The 21,821-nt window shown below is 53.7% G+C and overlaps 6 protein-coding genes across 6 annotated transcripts; 3 read left to right on the forward strand and 3 right to left on the reverse strand.

The window, feature by feature from the left end:
- Positions 1 to 214: 214 nt before the first annotated feature.
- Positions 215 to 1,617, reverse strand: J4E90_000212 (uncharacterized protein; the record flags this gene model as incomplete). The annotated part of the gene is made up of 2 exons (XM_051429809.1): positions 215 to 1,308; positions 1,362 to 1,617. The coding sequence occupies 2 exons, from the start codon at positions 1,615 to 1,617 to the stop codon at positions 215 to 217; spliced, it is 1,350 nt and encodes a 449-aa protein (XP_051295296.1).
- Positions 1,618 to 2,187: 570 nt separating this feature from the next.
- On the reverse strand, positions 2,188 to 4,337 carry J4E90_000213 (uncharacterized protein; the record flags this gene model as incomplete). Its single annotated transcript, XM_051429810.1, has 3 exons — positions 2,188 to 2,844; positions 2,897 to 3,152; positions 3,982 to 4,337. The coding sequence occupies 3 exons, from the start codon at positions 4,335 to 4,337 to the stop codon at positions 2,188 to 2,190; spliced, it is 1,269 nt and encodes a 422-aa protein (XP_051295297.1).
- A 4,625-nt stretch (positions 4,338 to 8,962) lies between these two features.
- J4E90_000214 (uncharacterized protein) lies at positions 8,963 to 12,688 on the forward strand (the record flags this gene model as incomplete). Its single annotated transcript, XM_051429811.1, has 1 exon — positions 8,963 to 12,688. The coding sequence occupies one exon, from the start codon at positions 8,963 to 8,965 to the stop codon at positions 12,686 to 12,688; it is 3,726 nt and encodes a 1,241-aa protein (XP_051295298.1).
- Positions 12,689 to 14,640: 1,952 nt separating this feature from the next.
- Positions 14,641 to 16,090, reverse strand: J4E90_000215 (uncharacterized protein; the record flags this gene model as incomplete). The annotated part of the gene is made up of 2 exons (XM_051429812.1): positions 14,641 to 15,810; positions 15,926 to 16,090. 2 exons carry the CDS (start codon positions 16,088 to 16,090, stop codon positions 14,641 to 14,643), a joined length of 1,335 nt encoding a protein of 444 aa, XP_051295299.1.
- A 320-nt stretch (positions 16,091 to 16,410) lies between these two features.
- Positions 16,411 to 17,514, forward strand: J4E90_000216 (uncharacterized protein; the record flags this gene model as incomplete). The annotated part of the gene is made up of 1 exon (XM_051429813.1): positions 16,411 to 17,514. The coding sequence occupies one exon, from the start codon at positions 16,411 to 16,413 to the stop codon at positions 17,512 to 17,514; it is 1,104 nt and encodes a 367-aa protein (XP_051295300.1).
- A 2,406-nt stretch (positions 17,515 to 19,920) lies between these two features.
- On the forward strand, positions 19,921 to 21,189 carry J4E90_000217 (uncharacterized protein; the record flags this gene model as incomplete). Its single annotated transcript, XM_051429814.1, has 2 exons — positions 19,921 to 20,327; positions 20,391 to 21,189. The coding sequence occupies 2 exons, from the start codon at positions 19,921 to 19,923 to the stop codon at positions 21,187 to 21,189; spliced, it is 1,206 nt and encodes a 401-aa protein (XP_051295301.1).
- Between the last annotated feature and the right edge of the window lie 632 nt (positions 21,190 to 21,821).

The following is a 21,821-nucleotide window of genomic DNA, read 5'->3' on the forward strand; positions in this document are numbered from 1 at the left end:
GGAAGAAGAGATAGACGTCGAAGAATTTCTCCTTTGTATAGTCTGGCCCACGATATCTGTTGTTACATCTCTGCACCTCAATTAACGCCGACGCTGATGATAAATACCAAACCGGTTCAATCTCAACTTATGCTCACCAACCTTGGCTCTGACAACTCCAACAATGAGAAGCTTTACTCAAACTCCCCATTCCCCTTCCCATCCTCTTATCAACCTACTCCACGCCCTCAGCCCTCTTCCTATACCCCTCCCTCCTCTCCAAGCTCTCCGGCTCCTTACCCGCCGCCTCGATGATATCGACCTTCGGCTGTTCCTCCGTCATATCAATGCGACCCGGCCTCCTAGGTCTCAACTGAGTCCTCTGAGTAATCGGGTAAAAGTACGCGGCCCGCTGCATCTTGCTGTCACGCAGCGGCTCATTCGCATGTTTCTCCGGGTCATGCAGCGCAAGCGCAACAACGTCACCGTAGGTATCACTCGGGTCACCGACTTGCTGGCTCGTCTCGTACGTACGCACGTTATCGTATTTGAAGCATTTACGCGGCTGGCCCTCGTCGTCTTCGGCGATGTCGAAGTCGATGTCTGCTTCGTTGGTGGGGTCGTGCGTGGTGAAGTTGCGTTTGATACCGCGGACCTTGTTCTTGTCGGAGGGGAGGAAGTATTCGAATTGCCAGCGCGGGATTGGGGGTGGGACGGTGGGGTCCAGGCGGTGCGCTTCGCGGTCTTCCATGTACTTTTCTTGGTCTTGGATTGTTTGGCCTGCCGGACGAAGGAGGGCGACGTCGAGACGCGGGTCGTAGGATGGGTCGAGCGGGTTGTTGATGGGGGGTGCGGTGAATTTGAAGACCATGTAGCCGCCGGTGTCGGGCATGGCGTCCCAGTCTGGGAGCAGTGGGTAGGAGTCCACGAGTGTCAGGTTGGGGTTCCGGGGGTTCTTGGGCTTGTTCCAGGCTAGTCGCTCTTCGGGCGTCGATTCTGCTGCCCTGATGTTCTCGGCGCCGTCTTGGCCGTTGTAGGCATCTGCTGGGTACGCGATGTTGAAGCTCTTCAGGATGTGTCTCGCGATGTTGGTAGGATCGTCTAATGAGGTCTCTACCTGCTTTCGCTTCCTCCGCAGGCGCATCGTGTTGGACGAGTTACTTGACTCAAACTTGGAGCCACCGGTTGTGCTCGAAGTGACATATTCGGTTCGTCGCAGGAAAGTCGCGCCAGAAGCATTGGTCTGCGTCTTGCCGAGCTGGTTCGGTGGTCGCATCAGCGCCCTGTCTGCTGTGCTGAGCGGTGGCGGGTGAGGCATCGCCTGAATAGCTATTGGACGCGTCAGTCGCTGCGAGGGCTTTGCGCCACGGGTTCGCTCTTACCAGACTCGTCTCCATCGAATACCTTAGGGATACCCACCAAATCGATGGGCATTCCCAGCTCAGCATCAGCCTCAATGTTCAGCGACTGCTCTCGCGCTAATCTCGACGCAAAGCCAGCTGATGTGTATTGACCGCTCGAAAGACCAGTGTTGGGGATGTCCAGCAGCTTTGGCGGACAGGGTGGAGGAGGCAGCGCATTCGAATATCGGATTTTTGCAATGTAGTCCTGGTGGACAACAGGGCGCCCGGAGCTCATGATGCCGTCTTTTCGCGCGCCGTCGTCTTGGGGTGGTGGAGGTGATTGCGCGGTTTGGTGAAGTTAAAGAAAGTTGATGAGCTCGGAATGTAGACGCGCCAGTCCTCACCGCGCCAAGACGGCGTTCCGCGCTATCACCAGGGGCCTCTTCACCGTTCACCTAACACACATTTGGCTTGCTGTTGGTTCCAATGCACACATCTTCGCGTCCTGAATACATATGCTCAACAAATGACACGAAACCGGAACGTGACAGAATAGGTTAACGTTCAACGTAACGACCGTGATGATGATATTAGGTAAATATTCTATAATGACCCAGCTCCTATTTACAAACACCTCTCTGCCACCCATTATCCAGGGTCCATACTGTCATACTGTCTATTACCGCGACCAATATGCATGGCTGCAGTTTCCTATACCCAAAACGCCAGGTCTCATACCAGCTCCGCATCGAAGCGTGTGGGTAGTTATCAGCCGGAAGAGGTTCTACCATCTCCCAACCATCAAGCGTGCGGCTAAAACCGACAAACACTCGTCAAAGATTGTAAACGTGCCAGCGAAGATCGCTCAGTTGGCTTTCTTGAGCTTGGCAGCGGCCATCTTGCGCTCACGGCGCTTCTTGGAAGCCTCAGCACCAGCCTCAGTGTCGAAAAGCAGGTCCCACCACCTGAAGCTGCTGGCGTAGTTACCAATGAACTTCTCGTGGTGAACATCGTGGTGCTCGGCGCCGGCCCAGAAGGGCAGGAAGTGGTGCAGACTCCATGGGAACTCGTAGCCGCTGTGCGCATCGATGGCCTGGAACACGCGTAGGCAGATCCACGCGTACATGGTCAAGATGTGGAGGTCCTTGGTGATGGCGCAGAAGACGATTGGGACTCCGACAGTACCGAAGCCGAGGATCATGACTTCAATGGGTGAGGCGTACTCGGCGGCCAGACCGAAGGGGGCAGAGTATTGGTGGTGGATCTTGTGAATGTTCTTGTAGAGGAAGGAGCTGGCGTGCATGGCGCGGTGCATCCAGTAGTGCCATGCGTCCTCGAAGACGAAGAAGATGGCAATCTGGTACGCCATCTTGTAGATGCTGGGGAAGGGGACGGAGGTCTGGAGGCCAAAGTATTGGCACATGGGGTGGAACATCCAGATCTGGGGAAGCTCGACGGTGAAGTGGGACAGGAGGACGAGGGCGGCGCATTGTGTTTGTTCCCAGGTAGTGGGGATTTTTTGCTGCGGCAAGTTAGCTATCGTCGCATGGAGATGTGCAATCGCAGAGACGTACGTGTTGGAGCTTGTATCGGTTGAAGAAGGGTATGCAGTCGATGATGATCCAGGGAAGCGCGCGTCCAAAATAAAAGAGCTCGTGGAAGACGAAGGACATGATTCCTGTCGCTAGGACATCGTTGCCCATCCATGCGTACCAGGCCATCCACATCTTCTCGAGGTAGTTGAGCTGCACATTGTACTTGGAGATCTCCTCAAAGGAGCCCCAGTAGGTGTCCTGCGCCATAGGCGTCAGGAGGGAGGTTGCGTTGTTCCTGTCATCTGTTAGTATCTAGGGTATGCGACTTCGGGGTACTTCGGGATCGGGCGTACATTGTGGCTGCTCTCAATGTCCAGCAGTAAAAACAAAGAGCGGGTGCAGAGTGCAGTTGTAGAGCGAAGGAACGACTGCAGGTTGCAGAGTGGTGAAGGAGCGATTGGCGGAGGTGCTGCAGTGAAGAAGAGCAGATGCAGCAGCAAAGGAGGCGGATTAAATTGGAGATTGGCGGCCCTGATCGACGTTCGTACCACTTTTGCCACCCAAGGTTCACTCAGTTCCGAGCGGCCAACGCGTGGGCGCAAATGCACTAGTGCCTGCCCAGAAGACGCGCCAGGCCAATTACCCTTCGCCCCTGTCACTCACCGCCTGCTGAGCTTTCTGTTCGGCAGCGGCTCGAGTGTCCCCGGCTTCCACATCACACCAGCGCCGCCCTGCAAGGCGACTGTGGATCGTGTCACGGTGAGCCCACCGCAGGCTGATAAAGTCGCTCGCCCTAGGTAGGCTTCTAGAATTGCGGCATGACTGGACGGCATCGGCAGTGCTAATCGCGAGAGCATGCCGCGGTCGGCCCGACGAATCACATCACCACGAGTACGGCGATGTACTAAGCCCCGTCCACGTTGTCACTCGACATCTGACATCGGCATGTAGTTGTGGTCATGAAGTAATTCAGTGTAGCTATTTATTTGGTTATACGCAGCGCCGTCCACACATGTCCAACACCTTTTCGAAGCCATCTCTCTCCAGACAAGGAATCCCTTAACAATCATCGGCCCTACCATCATGGGATCACTACAAGTTTCGCAAAGCGTCCATTCCAATACTGTTGTTCCATCTCCGACAGAGTCTTGAATTTGGTCTCACGCAGTCGCTCGAAAGCGCGAATTTCTCGGAGAACCGGTTTCCAGCTACCAGATGTGAGATGAAAGCCAGTCAAGAAGACATCCCGCGTCGTAGAATTGACACTGCGGAGAAACGGTATGAGCTGTTCGCTGGTGACCGCGTATCCAATAAGTTCGAGCCGGATCAGGTGAGGAAAGCGAGACTTGGCGAGGAGAGAGAAGGTCTGGTAATCAACTGCGCAGCTGGAATCTGTCTTGCAGCCGATGAGCCGGAGTTCGGCGATGTTCCAACATATTGGGCGTGAGTTGAGACGCTCATACTTCGGATCAAGTCTCATTGTTGAAGGCGCCCTGGTGCTGTCCAACGGATGCGCATGGTCCACATCTACAAAGTTGAGTTTCTGAAAGCTTGGGTGATCCAGGTATGGCCATACTCCAGGTAGAGACAATCGTTCAGTCCCGGTGAGGTTGCGTATATTCAGGTGAATAATTTCCTTGCTGAAACCAGTGTCCGACAGTATCCGATGCAACAAGCGCATGTGTCCAGCGGAAATGTAGGTGCCAATTTCGCGGTTGTAGATACGTTGGAAAAGACAACGAGCAAGATTAGTATGGGCGTAGTCGAACCCTATACTCATGATGAAAGGTTCTGAACGCGGTAACGGCTTATGAGCGCTACTTCTCGATCCGAAATGTATCTCCTCAAGTCCTTCCATAGTTTTGAATGAGGAGATGATCTTCTCGAGAAGAACCGGGGCGTAGTTAGCCCAGAACAACTGCCGTACAGGTGTAATCTGAACTTCGTTAGCACATAGTGAATTTGAACAAGGCGACTAACGGGAAGAGCGCACTCTCCCGGATCCGAGCCCGTCCTAGATGTACGACGTACCTTGTTCTGGATTTCCCGAAATTTGGCTGACTCCACGGTATAGCCGAGCCAGTGGTATTTGTCTCGATCTCCTTTTTTGTATTCCCTTATGGCGTCCACTCCAGGGTCGATAAATTCAACGCATTGAATGCAATCTCGCCAATGAATTACCGACGTGATCTCAAGAAGCGCTGTCAAGCCGTCTTTTGTCATCAGCACTCGAATGTGTCTGAGCCTGCGCCTCATACGTGGGCAAAGCAAATAGGCAGCGGCTGCGCGAAAGAAGCGACAGGTTCGACGTAACGCAAGTAGCTCGCGTACAGGCGAATTGGGTATGAACTTCACGATGTTTCTGATGAGCTCCATGGGAAGGTTATCGAGTGCTGGTTTAGGCGGAGGTGCAAGTACGCATGGCATCGCAGTACAGGCATCGGCCACGCCGTCGGCTGCAGTCATTGTTGTAGATGCCAAAGTTATGAGAGCACACATCGTGGTGTCGTTGAGGTGTTGGAGTGGCTCGGGAGAGCGAATTGCCTGGTTCAGAACTTGGTGTAAGGCTATTCCCGACAGTGAATGAACAACCGTTGCCCTCACTTGGCCAAGAGCTCCACACACATGCGGCGGGGCTTTTCTCTCTTGAGAATTCGGTGGTCCGCCTCTTCCGCTCTTGAATAGGTTTGCGGGTCTGTCAATGACCGACAGATCAGCTTGGAAGCACCTGCCGAACCTGAGATCCATCCCAAATGGTCGAGCCCCATGTTGACGTACTCGTAGGCTCAATAGGCGGGAGTGTGCCCCGCGGTGGCCTAAATTCCCGGCTGCACCTGCTAAATGTTGGACTAGGCGATGGGATGATCGGCGTCCTGAACATGGCAGGAGTCCACTCTGGTGTGCCGTCTCCGACCAAGCGCCTTCCGGGACCTGGGCTGGGCTGCTCTCTGCTCCTCACCTTGACCATCGCTCTACGGAAGAGTGGTCGCAGAAATGGTACGGAGGCTGTGATGAGACCGACGTGCTGTTCCACTTGACTCCACATCAAAAGATCTGCTGTAGTCAGTCCTTGCTGCACATAGTCGGCCAGCCAGAAGATTGTAGTGTAAAGCCGAAGGGCGGAAGCTATTACGGCCAAGATACCGACGGAAAAGATGGCCATCAGCTCAAGACGGCGTCTCAGCGGCATTGTCGGAAGATTCCAAAAGAACAATATCGGTAACGTCCAGATGATCACATCCGTGACGAGGTTATAGATGGCATTGAAGAGCCAGAATGGATTTGGGTTGTAACAATGGAGGTCGAAGATGTGTAGGACCCACATTCGATACCAAGCATCCCATCCGAACGCATCGGTGATCGGAATGCACATAAGAATGGAGGCGATGATCATGGATACTCCTCCAGAGACTGTGATGGCCAAGAGTACACGGACGACGTATTGGAAGCGTTTGTTCGATGCGGCGATAGAATGGTAAACTAAGTTGATCCTGTTAGCCGAGTAGATCCTTCATAAATGAGCGTTCCGAGGAATATTGAAAGCACATGGGCGAATGAATGGCCGTTCGACGCGCAATCGCCGCCACTTGTGTAGTACTCGAAGCTCTCCGCGTTCATCCCTGGGATTGTGTGGCATATAACGTACATAGCAATATCGACGTCTTGATGAGACAAAGATTGAGGATGAAATTGACTCGGTATAGCCACATCGATAGCAGCGAGCCGGTGATTACGGGTCTCCAGGTTTCTATCTTGTCTTTCTGTGCTATGTTAGACCGCAGTCATTCACCAGCTAGTAGCTACTTACATCAACATGGCTATAATCGAGGAAGTGGATCATGAAGCAATGTACCACCACTGATGGCCTAGATGTAGGAATGAATGAGTCAGTTCAGCTCCTCTGGGTTCCGCGGAGACGTCCATACCAAGTTGCGATCTGTTTCTGGTCAGCAATAGCAGCACAGGGAGTGAGCATACACTCACAAGAGCCAGAAGCATGACCCAGTCGGACGACGTGAGCTTTCCAACATAGAAATACCGGGTGTAGAATCTGAACTGTCAATCAACGTTGCGATCAGGGTTGCGAACGGCAGACGCACCTTAGGGCTACAACCACGGTCGACATAGAGGTAAGCACAAAAGCCAAGATGATAGAAAGTCGGCCATGAGGGGCCATCGAGAACGGTTCTGGAGCTTGACAATGAATCCGTTCACACGAACGGAATGGAACGCTGACAGGAAAAAGAAACCGTGGAGGCGATACTCATGATGATGTGTAGGGGTGCCGCAGCCACTGACTATCAAACATGAACGGCAATATCCACAATGCCAATCGCGCGAAAGACGGCGTTCTCTAACGCAATCATGCATCGGCGGGAGTCCCACATCAGTATCCGAGTCAGGTTCAGACTGTCCAGATTTGGGCGGGTGATGAGTCGCGTCGCCCAGACTGACTGAACGGTGTGGCGGGGAAGTGCCGGCAGACAATGTTAGACCAAGGGTTATGCAACACCAACCGATGTGAGCAGTGCTGCATAGCTGTCAAATTGTCCCTGCTTCCCCGCACCGTACCACGCGACATTCATCTCAGCAGCAGTTTACGCGCCAGGTGTTTGGCAGGGTACGGATAAATCTGCAGAATGAAGCTTGGGCCGTCGCCGCCTCAGACAACCCGCCAACTCAATTGATCCTGCCTCAACTGGCCCCAACATGATAGCAGCCCAGATATTGATCTCAGCTCTTTCGATGTTCTGTGCACTTTTACCGCTTTTATATCGATTTATCCCCTGCCCTGAATTGACGTAATTCGACCGATGTGTAGATGGCGAGTTCGCACTCAGCGCTTTACACTGTGTATGTTGCTAGGCGTGCCATGTTCGTGACTTGGGGTTGAAACGGGTGTCCACTGTATATTTATCGGCTACTTCGGTAGTCTGAAGACGCAGGCCTTAGCGACCTACCGCGGGCTTCAGCGATTGCCATGTGAGACCCAGCCCATAGAGACTTTCACGTGTGAGGAGGAGAGAAAATACTAAGGAAACCGATCACCGTGTCATCAGGGATCAATCAGAGTCAGCTTGGAATGTTGAGGCCCGGGGTTTGGGCGCAGAATCCAGCGTGCGTAGGCGAAATAAGAGTGGCTTTCGTCGATAAGACACCGGTGCCATGACTTGCATAGGGCTGAAAGCCGTCCGCATGAACGTGAATCGTGAAAGGTCCGAATATGATATATATGGAAGGTGATCGCGAGTAATACCGCAAGGAGAAAGTCTAGAATCTGAATCTGCTGCGAATGCGTTCTGGAAGCAAGGCGTTACGATGAGATGGTGTTGAGCGAGTCAGATGGATCGTGGGCGGTGAGGTGGAGATTGACAGGATCGATCTTGCCGTCTCTCGGGCGGTGGCTTCCATCTCCGCTGTGATGGAATAGTAATCCGGATAACCGGGCGACCAGAGCACCGTTACCGAAACTGTGATAGGGAGCATCGAAGGATCAGTTCAAAATCTTGAGGGCGACGGGATGATGTTATGAAAACCGCTCGTGGTGAGTGGCATGAAGCGAAAGGATGAAGACTAGCCCAGTGACGTCGATGACTACGAGGTCGACGCCATTAGTGATATTAGAGAACGTTCCTGAATCGATCAAATGAATTTGTCGGTTGAAGTACTACAGGCTTCAGAGAGAGTGTTCTTGAGGTGCGTTGTCAGATGGGTTGTGAGGTTGCTAGAGTAGGAGCGACGCGATACCGCGGAAGCTGCCCGCGAACTAGCGCGTTTAGTGATATCATCGCCTCGAGTGAAAGTGCAGGTGTCAACCACGGTCGCGCCTGCCGCCTACGACGTTTTCACCTCGACGCTGTTTGTCACAGCCTCATGCGCGAACTGTCTGCTGACCCGTGATGGATTACCCGCGTCTCTAATGCTGGTTTTTCCCGCTTCACGTTCCTCGACCTGCCGCTGTTGCCCTCGGCGCAACTTATCACGAATTCTCTTACCCACGAGTAATCCGACGCACACCACGCACGGCAGTTCAAATCCCGCTCGAGACTCCCGGTGCCAATAGAACCGCTTTCGAAGCCCTCTTAGATTGCGACAACTGTCGTCATGTCGTCGCCCTCCGACAACGCTGCGCTCGCCACCGCGCCTGAGATCACCGTCACCAATCCAGACAACTCGAACGATGCGACCATGCATGATGGTGGGGAAGATTTAGTAGAGGAAATACCGTCAGATGCTGACGAGGAGGCACGGTTGAAGATGCTCACGACTGGCACACGAGCGCAGGATGACTTGGAACGCGATATTGGCAGGCAGGCGGACCAGATGATGACCGAGCAGGCCGATGCGCGCGACAAGAAGCGCATAGAAAAGCTCGAGGGTGAAGCAAAGCGAGCGGAAGCTGCTATACAAAAGCTCAAGAACCGTCTGGCTCTACCAGCTCTGGACACACAGAAGGCCAAGCTCCGTGGCGAGATCGCAGCGTATCGGGACAAGATCGATGGCCTAGACCAGGAGATGGATGGAATACAACAGCGTATCAACGATCGTCACAAAGCACCTGGGGTGGAAGAAGCAGCAGAGGAAGGCTCCAAGGGTCCTTTACCCAACGAGAGCCGGCGAGAGTGGCTCATCCGCACAGGCAAGATCACGCCTTTCTCCAAGCTGGCGCAGGACCAGCCAGACTCAGGGACGCTGGGTGAGGTCATGTTAGATGCTGAGGCGGAGGATATGGTGACCGAAACTGCGAAAGAGCCAGTATCACATCGCAACCTCATGAAGCCTGGCTTCCAAGACGTTGAATCCAGTTCAGAGGCCCCGAGCCCAAAGCCTACAGCCCGGTCGAAGAAGCGGCGGAAGGTCACTCCTGCTAGCGATACTGTAGGGTCGCGCGAATCGAGTGCGGCCCCGGGCTTTACCGATCCTGATTCAGACGATGCTTTTGAGCCTGGTATGTCGGATCGCCAGCTTGCGACCCTGGATGAGTCGGACGAGCTTCCAGATGACATGGACGAAGACGACTCATACGCAGAGGAGACTACTGGTCGCAAGCGCAAAGCTAAGGGCAAGAAAACAACCAAGTCAAAGGCTGCTCCTACGCAAGAAGCTGTCGTCGAAGATCTGGCAGGTGTTGACGATGGCAATGAGCGATTGTATCGGAAACGTATAGAGACTTGGTCCAAGAGCCGCGCAGCTGCTAGGAGAAAGGCCAAGGCCAATGGTGGTGAGGCAACCGCCGATGAAGAGGAGGATGAAGAAGAGTGCTACCAGCCTCATCCCACTGAAGCTGACACTGAATTCGATGGCGGATTCCGTATCCCTGGAGACATCTACCCGGCATTGTTCGATTATCAAAAGACCGGTGTGCAGTGGCTTTGGGAGCTGTACTCGCAGAATGTTGGTGGCATCATTGGTGATGAGATGGGTTTGGGTAAAACCATTCAAGCTATCGGCTTCGTTGCCGGCCTTCATTACTCCAAGAAACTCACCAAGCCTGTCATCGTAGTTTGTCCCGCGACGGTCATGAAGCAATGGGTCAACGAGTTTCACCGCTGGTGGCCTGCGCTACGAGTTTCCATCCTACACACTTCTGGTAGCGGGATGTTGGACACCCATCGAGAAGATCGTATGGAGCGGGAACTTGAGCTTCGAAACTATGGCGACTACGACAATACTTTGACTGGCGCTGGAAAGGCTGCTAAGAAGATCCTCGAGAAGGTCAAGCGAGACGGCCATGTCCTCGTCACCACGTATTCAGGATTACAGACCTACTCTGAGTTCTTGATTCCTACTGACTGGGAATGCGCCATCCTAGACGAGGGCCACAAGATTAGGAACCCGAACACTGCTATCACGATCCACTGCAAGGAGTTGCGGACGCCCAATCGTATCATTCTTTCTGGCACGCCGATGCAGAACAACCTAACAGAGCTTTGGTCGCTCTTCGACTTTGTATTCCCGATGCGCTTAGGCACACTGGTAAACTTCCGCAACCAATTTGAATTTCCGATCAAGCGTGGTGGCTACGCAAATGCTTCGAACTTGGAGTTTGAGACAGCGGTACAGTGTGCTGAGACCCTCAAGGATGCGATCAGCCCCTACCTACTGCAGCGATTCAAGGTCGATGTCGCAACCGATTTGCCACAGAAGAAAGAGCAGGTACTCTTCTGTAAGCTCACGCGCCAGCAGCGACAAGCATATGAGGGTTTCCTAGCGTCGGAAGACATGAAGTCAATTGCGAGCGGCAAGCGCCAGATGCTGTACGGTGTCGACTTCTTGCGCAAAATTTGCAACCATCCCGATCTGACGGAGCATAAGACCCTGTCAAAGAAGCTGGGATTCGATTATGGCAACCCCAATAAATCTGGCAAGATGCAGGTTGTCAAGGAGTTGCTGTCGTTGTGGAAGAAGGGCGGACACAAGACCCTTCTCTTCGCTCAGCATCGTATCATGTTGGACATCCTGCAGAAGTTCGTCAGTCAATTACCCGACATCAACTGGCGTCGCATGGACGGCGAGACACCGATCAAGGACCGCCAGAACCTTGTTGACGAGTTCAATAACGACCCAAACCTACATGTCTTCCTCCTCACAACGAAGGTCGGTGGTCTTGGCGTCAACCTCACGGGTGCCAATCGCGTCATCATCTACGACCCGGACTGGAATCCTTCGACCGACATACAGGCGCGAGAGCGTTCATGGCGCCTTGGACAAAAGCGAGAGGTTGAAATATACCGGCTGATGTCTGCAGGCACAATCGAAGAGAAGATCTACCATCGCCAGATCTTCAAGCAGTTCTTGACGAACAAGGTGTTGAAAGACCCTAAGCAGCGACAGTCATTCCAGATGAGCGATCTGCATGACTTGTTCACGCTCGGTGTTGAGAACGTTGAGGGTGAAACCGAGACAGGCAACCTATTCCGTGGTTCAGAGGTCAAGTTCGAAGAGGATGGAAAGACTGCAGAGGCATCGGTAGATGCTACAGGAGCGGAAGACCTTGCCGCAGTCAAAGGCATCTCGCGATCCGAAGCCTTCCAAGCCCCCGTCTCCGACGGTGAGGATGCTGCTGCTACCACTAACGAAGACGGCACCGACAAACCCCCAACAGATTCCCGTCTGATGTCAACCATCTTCGCCAAGACAGGTGTCCACTCCGTCCTCGAACACGACGCAATCATGAACTCCACAGCCGGCGGCCGAAAACGTAAAGTTCAAGCCGACCCAGCCTACATCCAACGCGAGGCCAAGCGACAAGCCGCCGTAGCCGCCGAGCAACTCAAGAAGAGCATGCAAGAAGCGCGAAACGTGCCCGCTGGCACACCAACATGGACCGGCCAATTTGGCGAAGCAGGCCGACCAGACGCACCCCGGGGTATGTCATCCAGTCGTGGCGGTAGAGGTGGACGAGGCGGCGGACGCGGCGGCGCCCCCTCATCAACATCCATCCTCAACAACCTCGCCACCCGACAAGGCCGTCCCACGCTCCTTAATCCCGGTACAACCCTCAACACACCCACATCCGCCAGCTCATCCCGCGGCTCCACACCCTCTGCGCCGACAACACCGCAAACTTTCCGCGGCCGCCGCATGCTAGAAATGATCCGCGATTTCATGCTTACCCACGGTGGCGTGGTACCTAGTCGCATGTTGGTTGATCATTTCGATCATTACTGCCGGGCGCAACCGGGAAGGAACGAGGAGTTTAAGGAGATGCTCAAGTTGATTGCTACGCTTGAGAAGAGTGGGAGTGCGCAGAGGGGGAGGTGGGTGCTTAAGGATGAGTGGAGGACGCCTGCTGCGGGAGCGGCGGGGAGGGGAGGTCCAGGGAGGTAGATCAGGATTGAGGATGGAGACGAGGAGGAGGGGTTGATGGGTTGAATTAGCATGGCATTTTACGGCGTTTGATATAGGGAGATACCATTACTAACCTTTTTTGTTTTAGCGCCTTCTTGCCAAGTGCTGGCATATCATATCCTAGATGGAAAAGATCCTGTTCCGTGAGTTAGATATAATGTCAAAATACAATTTGAAACACAGATAAGCATCTCGAATGCGTGAAGCAAGAAATTGAGGATCACGGTGACAACTCCATGCTCTCCGTTCAAGAGACACGATGACGCCAACTGGTTGAACCTCGTACATGATAATATGATAGGAACACAGACATGCCCTGTGCATGTTGGTCGGAAACCCTCGTCGAACCAAGGAATAAAAGTGCTGTCCATGGACTCGGGCAGAATGACAATACGGGCGATGGGATCCAGTCGCCTCCGCTGGCGTACAAGAATTTCAGACAAAAGAAAGGGGAGATGAGCGGCTAGATGAGCGAGATCTAGTCACACATCTCGGCGAACAGAGGGTGTTTGGGGGACTCTCGAACAGTTAACTTGTAAAGATAATCCCACACTGTTTTTGTTGTTTATCTGATTTTTCGCTTTTTTTTGGAGAGGTTATTTTGATTATGTCGTTGCAGAAGACCAGCTACGCAGTTGATGAGTTTCTTACACAGCGAGTATGTTTCTTGATGTGTTTCTGTAGATTGTCGAATCGCGTGTAAGAACTTTGGCAGCCTGGAATTTGGCAGGGGAAGCGTTCCTGTACTGCTTGGTGTGTTCTGATGTGGCGGGTCAGATCTGCTCGCAAGTTGAAGGCTTTCGAGCAGCTATGACTGGTACACTTATAGCGTTTGTCGTGTCTTCGATTGATGTGGTCACTGTGTAGTGTCTTAGATGATGATATGTTTGGGGTAAGCGCTGTACGTACTTTAGGTCGCAGTGCCGAGTGAAAGTATGTTCGCAAAAGTTGCAGGTTAACTGATGTGTTTCGCCTGTGGTGTTGTATGTATCGTTGTGTTCGGGGCTTGGTGGCTCTTCTGTTGGGGACCAAGCTGACGGTTGACTATCATCGAGACTGTTTCGGAAAGTAACGGAAGTGCTCAAGGATGACTGCTTGCTCGGTACAGGCGAATCGTTGTTGCTGTTGTCAACAAGTTCCGGGGTTGGCAGTTCGTCGTCGGGAGCAGGGTTGCTAGTAAGATACCGCGCGTGTATAACTGGATTGATGTCCAGTTCAAAAGCAAATGGGCAGAAAACAGAAGTCGAAACGTCGCGAGAGAGTCCAAATCTCGTATATGACAAAGTACAATGTGGCGGAAGAGAAATTGAAAGAACGAAAGGCGAAGACTACGTCGGCCTTCGCCCAAGGCTGGTGGTTGAGATGTAGGCTATGAAAGCCTGAGGGTGCGCAACCCAAACGCCTGTCGGCGCGGAGGCAGAATTGGGGAAGCAGAGATCCGGGGTATTGTATGTTTTGGAGAGTTCTGATGGTAGAGAATAGGGTTGAAGGAGGAAACATTGTAAAACGATTGCTACTGTACCTTATATGTCGAAGGACTGGTTGTGGAGGCATAGAACGCACAAGGCTGAGTCTCAGCCACAACGCCGAACGCCAGCACGCAGGACTGCAGCGAATGACCGTTCCCCTCGATATCTTGCTAGGCGCATACTTTTCAGCCAATGTGGTGTGTCTGTAGATATATATGCCTCCATATCGCGGTGGGTGGAAGCCACAGACGCAGCCGCACCAAGAAGCTGACAGCATGCACATGGCGCGCTTGCCTATATTGGGACCGTTCAGCCGTCCTTCGCTTTTCTGCCACCATTACGCATCGCCGTCGTCCTTCAAATCAGGGGATGTTTCCGCTTGGAGGCATAGCGCTTCGAATTCACAGAAAGTTCAAAGAGTCAGGTATCCAACATTGCGTCACTACCTACATACACCACCACTTACAACTTCTCCCGACTCTTCGCCATCTCCTCCTCCAGAATCATACCAATAGGCCCACCGCGACTTCCATCACCAGCCCACTGCTCCTCTGGTATACGCTCAGCAGGCCACTCCCAGCGGCCCTTGAAGTCCTCTGGTGTTCTGCCCTCTATACACTCCACAATGCTATCACCAATAACAGGCAAGAACTTGAAGCCATGACCCGAACCACCCGTCGCCACAAACAGCCCCTTGTACTTGGGATGATACGAGATCAAAAAGTCGCCATCCCTTGTATCAGTGTACCAACAGATTTTCGATTTTGTGAACGGGCGCGAAGGAACGGCGAGGGAAGGGTGGATTGCAGTGAGGAAGTCTCGGCATTGGCGTTGGCCTTCTATAGGGACGGCTTGTGATGGGTCGTCGACGTGTGTGTAGGGAAGTGAGGTTGTGATTGTCTCGTTGGGGTCTTCGGACTCGGGGTGTGTGATTGTAGTTGGGTTGAGGTAGCCGTGGCCGTGGCGCGCTACTTTGAGCAAGCCCTTGTGAGGCGGGATCATGAATAGGCCGTGGGAGAGATTTAAGATAGTCGGTCGCGGAGCCATCTTCGTTTCCTCCTCCTTGGAGATGGGCATGTAGCATAGAGCTTGCCCGGTGGCTTTGCAGATGCCTCGAAGATCGATGAGCGATGCCGTCCATGCGCCTGCCGCCAGCATTGTAAGGTCCGCCTTCAGTTCGGTCGAATCGTCGAGCCGCACACCGGAGACAGTGTTGGTTTTGTGATCGATCAACAGCTTCTTCACGCCCTTTGTGACAAACTTCACCCTCCCCAACTTCTCCACCTTTTCCCTCAACCACATCATTGCACCCTCTGCGTCTGCCCAGCCTGAACTCCAGTTCACGTATCCGGTGCAGCCATTACCCCAGGGGTCTTTGCCTTCCAGACCACATGCTTTCTGTATTTCTTCCGCTGAGTTGAGCACTTCCACTTTGTCTGTCCCTATCGCGCGAACGTTTTCGAGCGAGCTGGAGACGTACTTCTGCTCTGGGCCCCATGCGGTTACACATAAGCCGACCTCATGGTAGTGTTCGGTCGCGAAGTCGGTACGCCAGCGATTTTGTGCGACGGTTGCGAGACGGGTATAGCGCGCGGCAGCGTAGTCGGGACGGATGATTCGTGAGGCGTCGATCTGTATGCGTTCGTTTGAGCGTTTGGTCTTGAATGAAGCGGTAGTTCCGATCACTAGGGATTTACTGCTCCAGGGTATGGCGTCGAGAAAATTTAGATTGAATTGCTCTACTTACACTCGAGCCATCAGGCGTAGGGAAGGGCTGACGGTCTACGACAGTAATTGAGGTATCCTTGTACTGCGGGTTTTGACATAACGAATAAGCTGTGGAAAGTCCAAATGCACCGCTGCCGACGATTAGGATGGATGAGGGTCTCTCAAGAGATGCAGAAGAAGCCATTGCGCGCGAAATCAAGACGTTCAGAGATTCAGCAACTGGGCAAAAGAAAGGAAAGTCATGGAGAAAAGTCCACCTACCTGCGTCCGAACGGCGTGCAAGTGCCGCTGGTGGGCCGATATCGTTGACTGACTGATGATTTGAAGGGCGTGCGCCGGCTGGGCACGGTTGAATCTCGTGGCTGCAGGGAGCTTTGACGCTACCGAGAGATTGGGTCATCGGTGCATGGAAAGATTTGAGGCTCCAATTTGACATCGACAGCCTCACCAATCGCACCTCAACGTCATCCGCTGCTGAATTATTTGGGGTCTGCCTGCATCGCAATGGCGAAGTTACCGAAGCCCCCGAAGGCGTTCCCCGTAAAGCACACGATACCGTCGAAGCCCGCGATACCACAACACATACGAATACAACGAGCGCAACACGATAACGAAGTACCGCTATATGCTCCAAGGAACCAAACACCCGAACAAGCACTGAAGAGAGTGCTGGCAGCACGTCCGCGGCTCTCAGATCTACAGCGGCTTTCAGACGAGGAACTGAAGTCGGCGCAACACCAGGCAAAGCTGCGGAGAGCGAGACAATGGCCAATGTTCGGTATCGGATTGATCGCATTTGGATTGGGGACATACGGAACCATGCTCTACGCTTCGTTGACGCAGGAAACGGACCTGGGAAACTTACCTGAAGACCTGTCGGATCGATTTGACAAAGAGGCTGAGGGCTACGACGAGAAAGTGGACACGTCTGAGATGCTGCTCTTATTGACTTCTAAGCGCAAGAAGCTCACTGCCATGGCCAAGGGACATGTGCTAGAGGTGGCCGTTGGTACGGGCAGGAACATACCATACTACAAGACCAAGCAATGTGCGACGGTGACGCTACTCGATTCTAGCGGGCCCATGCTGGCTGTTGCAAGGCGGAAGTGGAACGACACGCACAAGGAGTACTTTAGCCGTGTCTTCTTCAAGCAGCAATCTGCCTTAGATCCGATTACGCCCCCATTTGATGCCCAGATTGGCTACGATACGGTGATACAGACAATGGGACTCTGCTCCACTCCTGAGCCGGTGAAGCTGCTCCAGAATCTCGAGTCGTGCACCAATGAGAATGGACAGATTTTGCTTCTAGAGCACGGCAAGTCGCATTACGAGTGGCTCAACAACATCTTGGATAAGTCAGCTCCAGCCCATGCAGACGAACATGGTTGCTGGTGGAACAAAGACATCGGCAAGATTGTCGAAGAAAGCGGGCTGGAAGTTGTCGATATAAAGCGCTACAACTTCGGCACGACATGGTGGTTACAGTTGAGGCCCAGAAAGGGCATGCGGCAAAGATTGGCCGAGACCACCGCAGTCGAGCAGCCGCTTGCTGCACAGGCCGGATCCCCGGTAACACAAAAGTCCTGGTGGTCACTGTGGAGATGATAAGTCGCCGTGTCACCTTCCCCACATTCACCATGATCGAGAATGATCGAAATGTTGCAGCTTTGCCGCTATTATAGACAGTGCGCCTAAACTTACTCTAAGTCCACCACCCAAGCTGTTGCGCTCTACCGGCCAGCTTAATTGTGTCTAAAACGACGTCAACTTTACGCGTTATGGCAGAAGGAGGGGAAGGCCCAAAGCGGCAATTTCCAGATCGCGACCATCGATAACCTGGGATCCAACAGAAGGTCAAGCGAGATCTGCGGTCGGGATCATGGGCAAAGCACAATCGCGTCACGGCAGACTGGAACGCGACATGGCTCGCCCGAACTTTGTTCTGTCTTATCATCCGGGCACGCCATGCGTTTGTATGTGCGTCTGGGGTCTGATGCCATACCGTTGAGCACGATGGGCTCGCACCTCGTAATCATCATGCCGAGCACACCCAACGACACGTCCATGGCTGACATGCATCTTTATCAGTGTCGACGAGGTTGCGTGTGGGAACAAGCAAACAAACAATGCATCTTCACCGTCTTTCACGACTTGCCAACTTCCTCATGCAGTCCACACTTCGTCTGGGGAAGATACGTAGCGCATCCGTGAATCTGTCTGCCCACAGGACAAGTGCGGCGCCATACCTTCCAGTTCCCCACAAAAGGTGACGCTGTGCTGCGCATGCAGACCGGACCTGGTTCCATGCGCCTGTCTCCATTGGGTAAAGACATATGCACAATCCCTGCGCAGCCATCGGAAGTGATGGCAACTCGCGTGCGCAATGTTTGGGGGTGTGGTCGCAATGCGGAGCGGAGGCTGGTGAAACTGATGTGCCAGAAGATCCAGCTCGGCATCCATCATCACTGTGCTTTTTCCGGGCATCAATGCCACACGTTATCAATGAGTTATCAATGAACAAGCAGCGATCAAGCCACATGTGCTGAGAACGGTTTTTGTCGTTCGCGTATTAACGTTGCCGAGGGTTGGCCGCATGCCAGTAGGAAAACTTCCGTTAAAGAAAAATTCGAGAAAAGTGTGCTCACCGCCCTGGGGCATCCCGGTTGCAGCGTTGAGGCTAAATCCACTTTGACGGCTAGGCGAAACCTCAGAACAGGGATGTCTCCGCTCTGGAACAAGATGATATGCACGCTGCATCAGATCATGGCCAGCGCCCGTCCACTCGCATCGTGGCCGTTTGAGTGCTTGGAGACGCGGAAGATATTATAGCGGTCAGCGTGCGGGACAGCTGTGATGACCCGCCCAATTGCAGGTGGGAAGGATGCGCGATGCTCGAACCAGACGTGTTGAGCATGAGATCACTTGCGGGAAAGCCGTCTCAGGGCAGTAGACGTTCGTAATCGTTGGCGGAGGTTTGTCGGCAAGGAAGCATCCTTACCAGCTCCGTCTAGCATGTGCCACTCATTGCGCGCTCGGAGCAAGATGTAGAGAGATCCAAGTGCGGTGTTCACTGCTCCGGGCTCAGCTGAGACCATCTGATGCCCGAAGCTTGACACGGGCAGAGGTGCAACACAGACGGCCCAGATAGACGGGATTGGTTAGGACAACGAAGCCCATACAAGACGTTGGACAGGCTGCCGGAAGGTTGTGCCTAGAAGTGTGCGGCGAGTAAGTACCTACGTTAGAGGACTCTACCGTGTGGTACATGCAGGCAGGCAACGGCATGTTGATAGGAGCGTTAGGCTCTAGCCCCTGGCCAACAAAGCAAAAACGGGCTCTAAAAGTAGTATGCTGTCATAACCAAAGAGGCGATCCCTGGATACATTCACCCTACTAGACGCACGGTCTCTTACCGGAGCCTAGTCGCTCCTTCTTCACTGTGTGCTCCACTACGCCTCCGTTCTTTCCCTCGTCGCATCCCCTCTTCCTTCACCACCCCTCGAACTACATCAGGGCCCGACATCAACTGTCCTGTCCCATTCCGTTTCCCCTTGCCTCTCTCTGTTTCTGCTTCCTGATTCCCGTGGTGTTGGCGCAGCACTTGATTGTGTTGCCATAAGTTGTTGGTTCGAGCTCAAGGCAACCGGGCGCCATCGCCGAGTTACGTATTCACTCTTCAGGAGGCGAGCCGCGTAGCTGCGACAGGACGGGTGCCACTCAGCATTCATCACCGCCAGACATCTCTCGCAATAATCAGGCGCTCTTTTCGACGCCAAAGCCTGCAGTGCAGACAGAAGCGCACGCTACCTGCATCTCGGCGGCAGCGTTGGTGGTATAGGCTGCATTGCATTCCTACCGGACCAATCGACGACCCTGGCATTCGCGCAGTAACAAAACACTTTTGGCTGCACACCCTCTGCCAGCCTCAATAATTATCTTGTCCCCCCGAAGCCTCCCTTCTTCCCTCCTCTCTCCCTGCGCGACGTTTGCGACTGCATCGTCACTCCCACGATGCCCTACAACACCCGCCGGAAGTCGCTGTCGCTGCCGTCGCTCGGCATCCAGCTGCCAGGAGGACCGCGATCCGCGCGCTCACCGCCTTCGACAAGCGACGGCCAGCACGCCGCAAAGAAACAGAAACGCTCCCACTCCGGCTCTCTCTCATCGGCACTCCCCTCGCCATCACGCCCCGCCGCACTGCGCCTCGATGAGCAGCGACCCAAAAGCTCAGGCCGGGTGGCAGACACCCCGCCACCGTCGCCGGGCGGCGAGTCCGGCACGACCAAGATCGATACCCAGGGCATCGACGACGAAATCGTGGTCGGCGTTATCGAACAGCTCCAGAAAACAGGCAACCGTCCCCACCTGCTGAAGGAACTCGCCCTCGTTCTATCGCCCATCATTCCCATTGTTGAGAGGTACGTACCAAACTTCCGCCATCCACGCCCTGACCACCAGTTACTCATGCTGACGTACTCTAGCTCCGCCAACCCAGCTGCCATTATCTCGTCACGCTTAGCGACCTACCTCAAGCGCAATTGGACAGCCCTGTCGAGATGTCCTCTCGACAAGAAGCTTGTTGGTACCCACCCCAAGCGTGTCTACTACTTCCTCTCCACTTGCCCGCATCAGCCTATCCCGGCCGACGGAACTAGCACCGCCATGGCACCACGCATCGTCACCCCATCGCTGTCGTCCGCAACTTCGGAAGAAGAGGACGCGGATGCGAGATCAAGAGGTCGCATGTCACCGTCGCCCGAGCTAGACCTGTCCGACTACGACAGCCACGACAGCGACCCCTTCTCCAAGCAGAGCCATCTTCCCACGACTGCAAACATCTCGCACAACCGCCGAGCTCAGTCGCCGCCTTTAGAAAAGGATGAGCGCGAGTTCACCCAGACTGCGTCGTTCCTGCAGCAACGTCGCATGAGCCAGGAAGCCGAGCGTGAGCGATCTGCCAGCGCGTCTGCCGAGCCAACACAACAGAGCGATGTTAAAATGGAAGAAGTTTCAGTCTCCGTCGAGGAGACCGTAGAAAGCGCTGCTCAAAAGGACTCGGAAGCCGCAGCCGCCCTCTTCGGCCAAATGGACCAGCTCATGACCTTCCAGAGCGCGCTATCACCCAGCAGCCCCGCGCTGAAACCAGTGCTCCACATCGAAATGCCCCCGCCGTCGCTCAAGCGCAAGTCGATAAAACTCGAGCTTGACGACGACTGGATCATGAAGAGCCCGGAGCTCATTGACCTTGACGAGCTTGATGACCTTTTTGGCGGCTACTAGGCCGCTATTTCCTTTGCGCGATTTCTCTCTGTATACGACATTTACGATTCTCCCGGGGCACGTCTCTCATCTATTCCTCCTATCTATTGTATTCTCTCCTCATGTCGTTTCATCATTGCGTATGTCCTAGATGGATTCCATTTCGCCGCTCGCGCTGCACTACACACTCTAGGGATGTTGATTTATCGCATGGAGTTCTTGAGATCTGGGTGTCTAGGAAGGAATTCTGTAAGATAACTGTAGAGTGTAGCTGTGCGATTATCAGCCAGGAGGCCTGGCTGAGGCGCTGGATTGTTACTCGGCGTCTGAATGCGCGAATCTGCGACTAGGTGTTGGCCAGCATTTTCCAGAATGTGGCAGTCGCCCATGGCGACGAAGAATGAAGTAAAAGGACCGGAACTACTAGATAAAAGTTCATGAAATTGAAAAACAGTTGATATCCTTCAGAACAGCTCATCAGAACAGCTCATCAAAACAAGCTCTTGCACGAACGTATCTGTGATGTCGGCAATCTCGATTGTTGCCGACCAGAGCTGGTGGGCCGGGTTGTCCCCTACCAACACGTACTCTGCGCTCACCGCCCGAGTTGCGCACTTCCTGCACCTAACACTACACCTGGCAATGGTCTAACG

Source organism: Alternaria incomplexa (genome assembly GCF_024043165.1).
Source record: "Alternaria incomplexa strain BMP 0042 chromosome Unknown scaffold_1, whole genome shotgun sequence".
In the NCBI taxonomy this organism is placed as follows: domain Eukaryota; kingdom Fungi; phylum Ascomycota; class Dothideomycetes; order Pleosporales; family Pleosporaceae; genus Alternaria; species Alternaria incomplexa.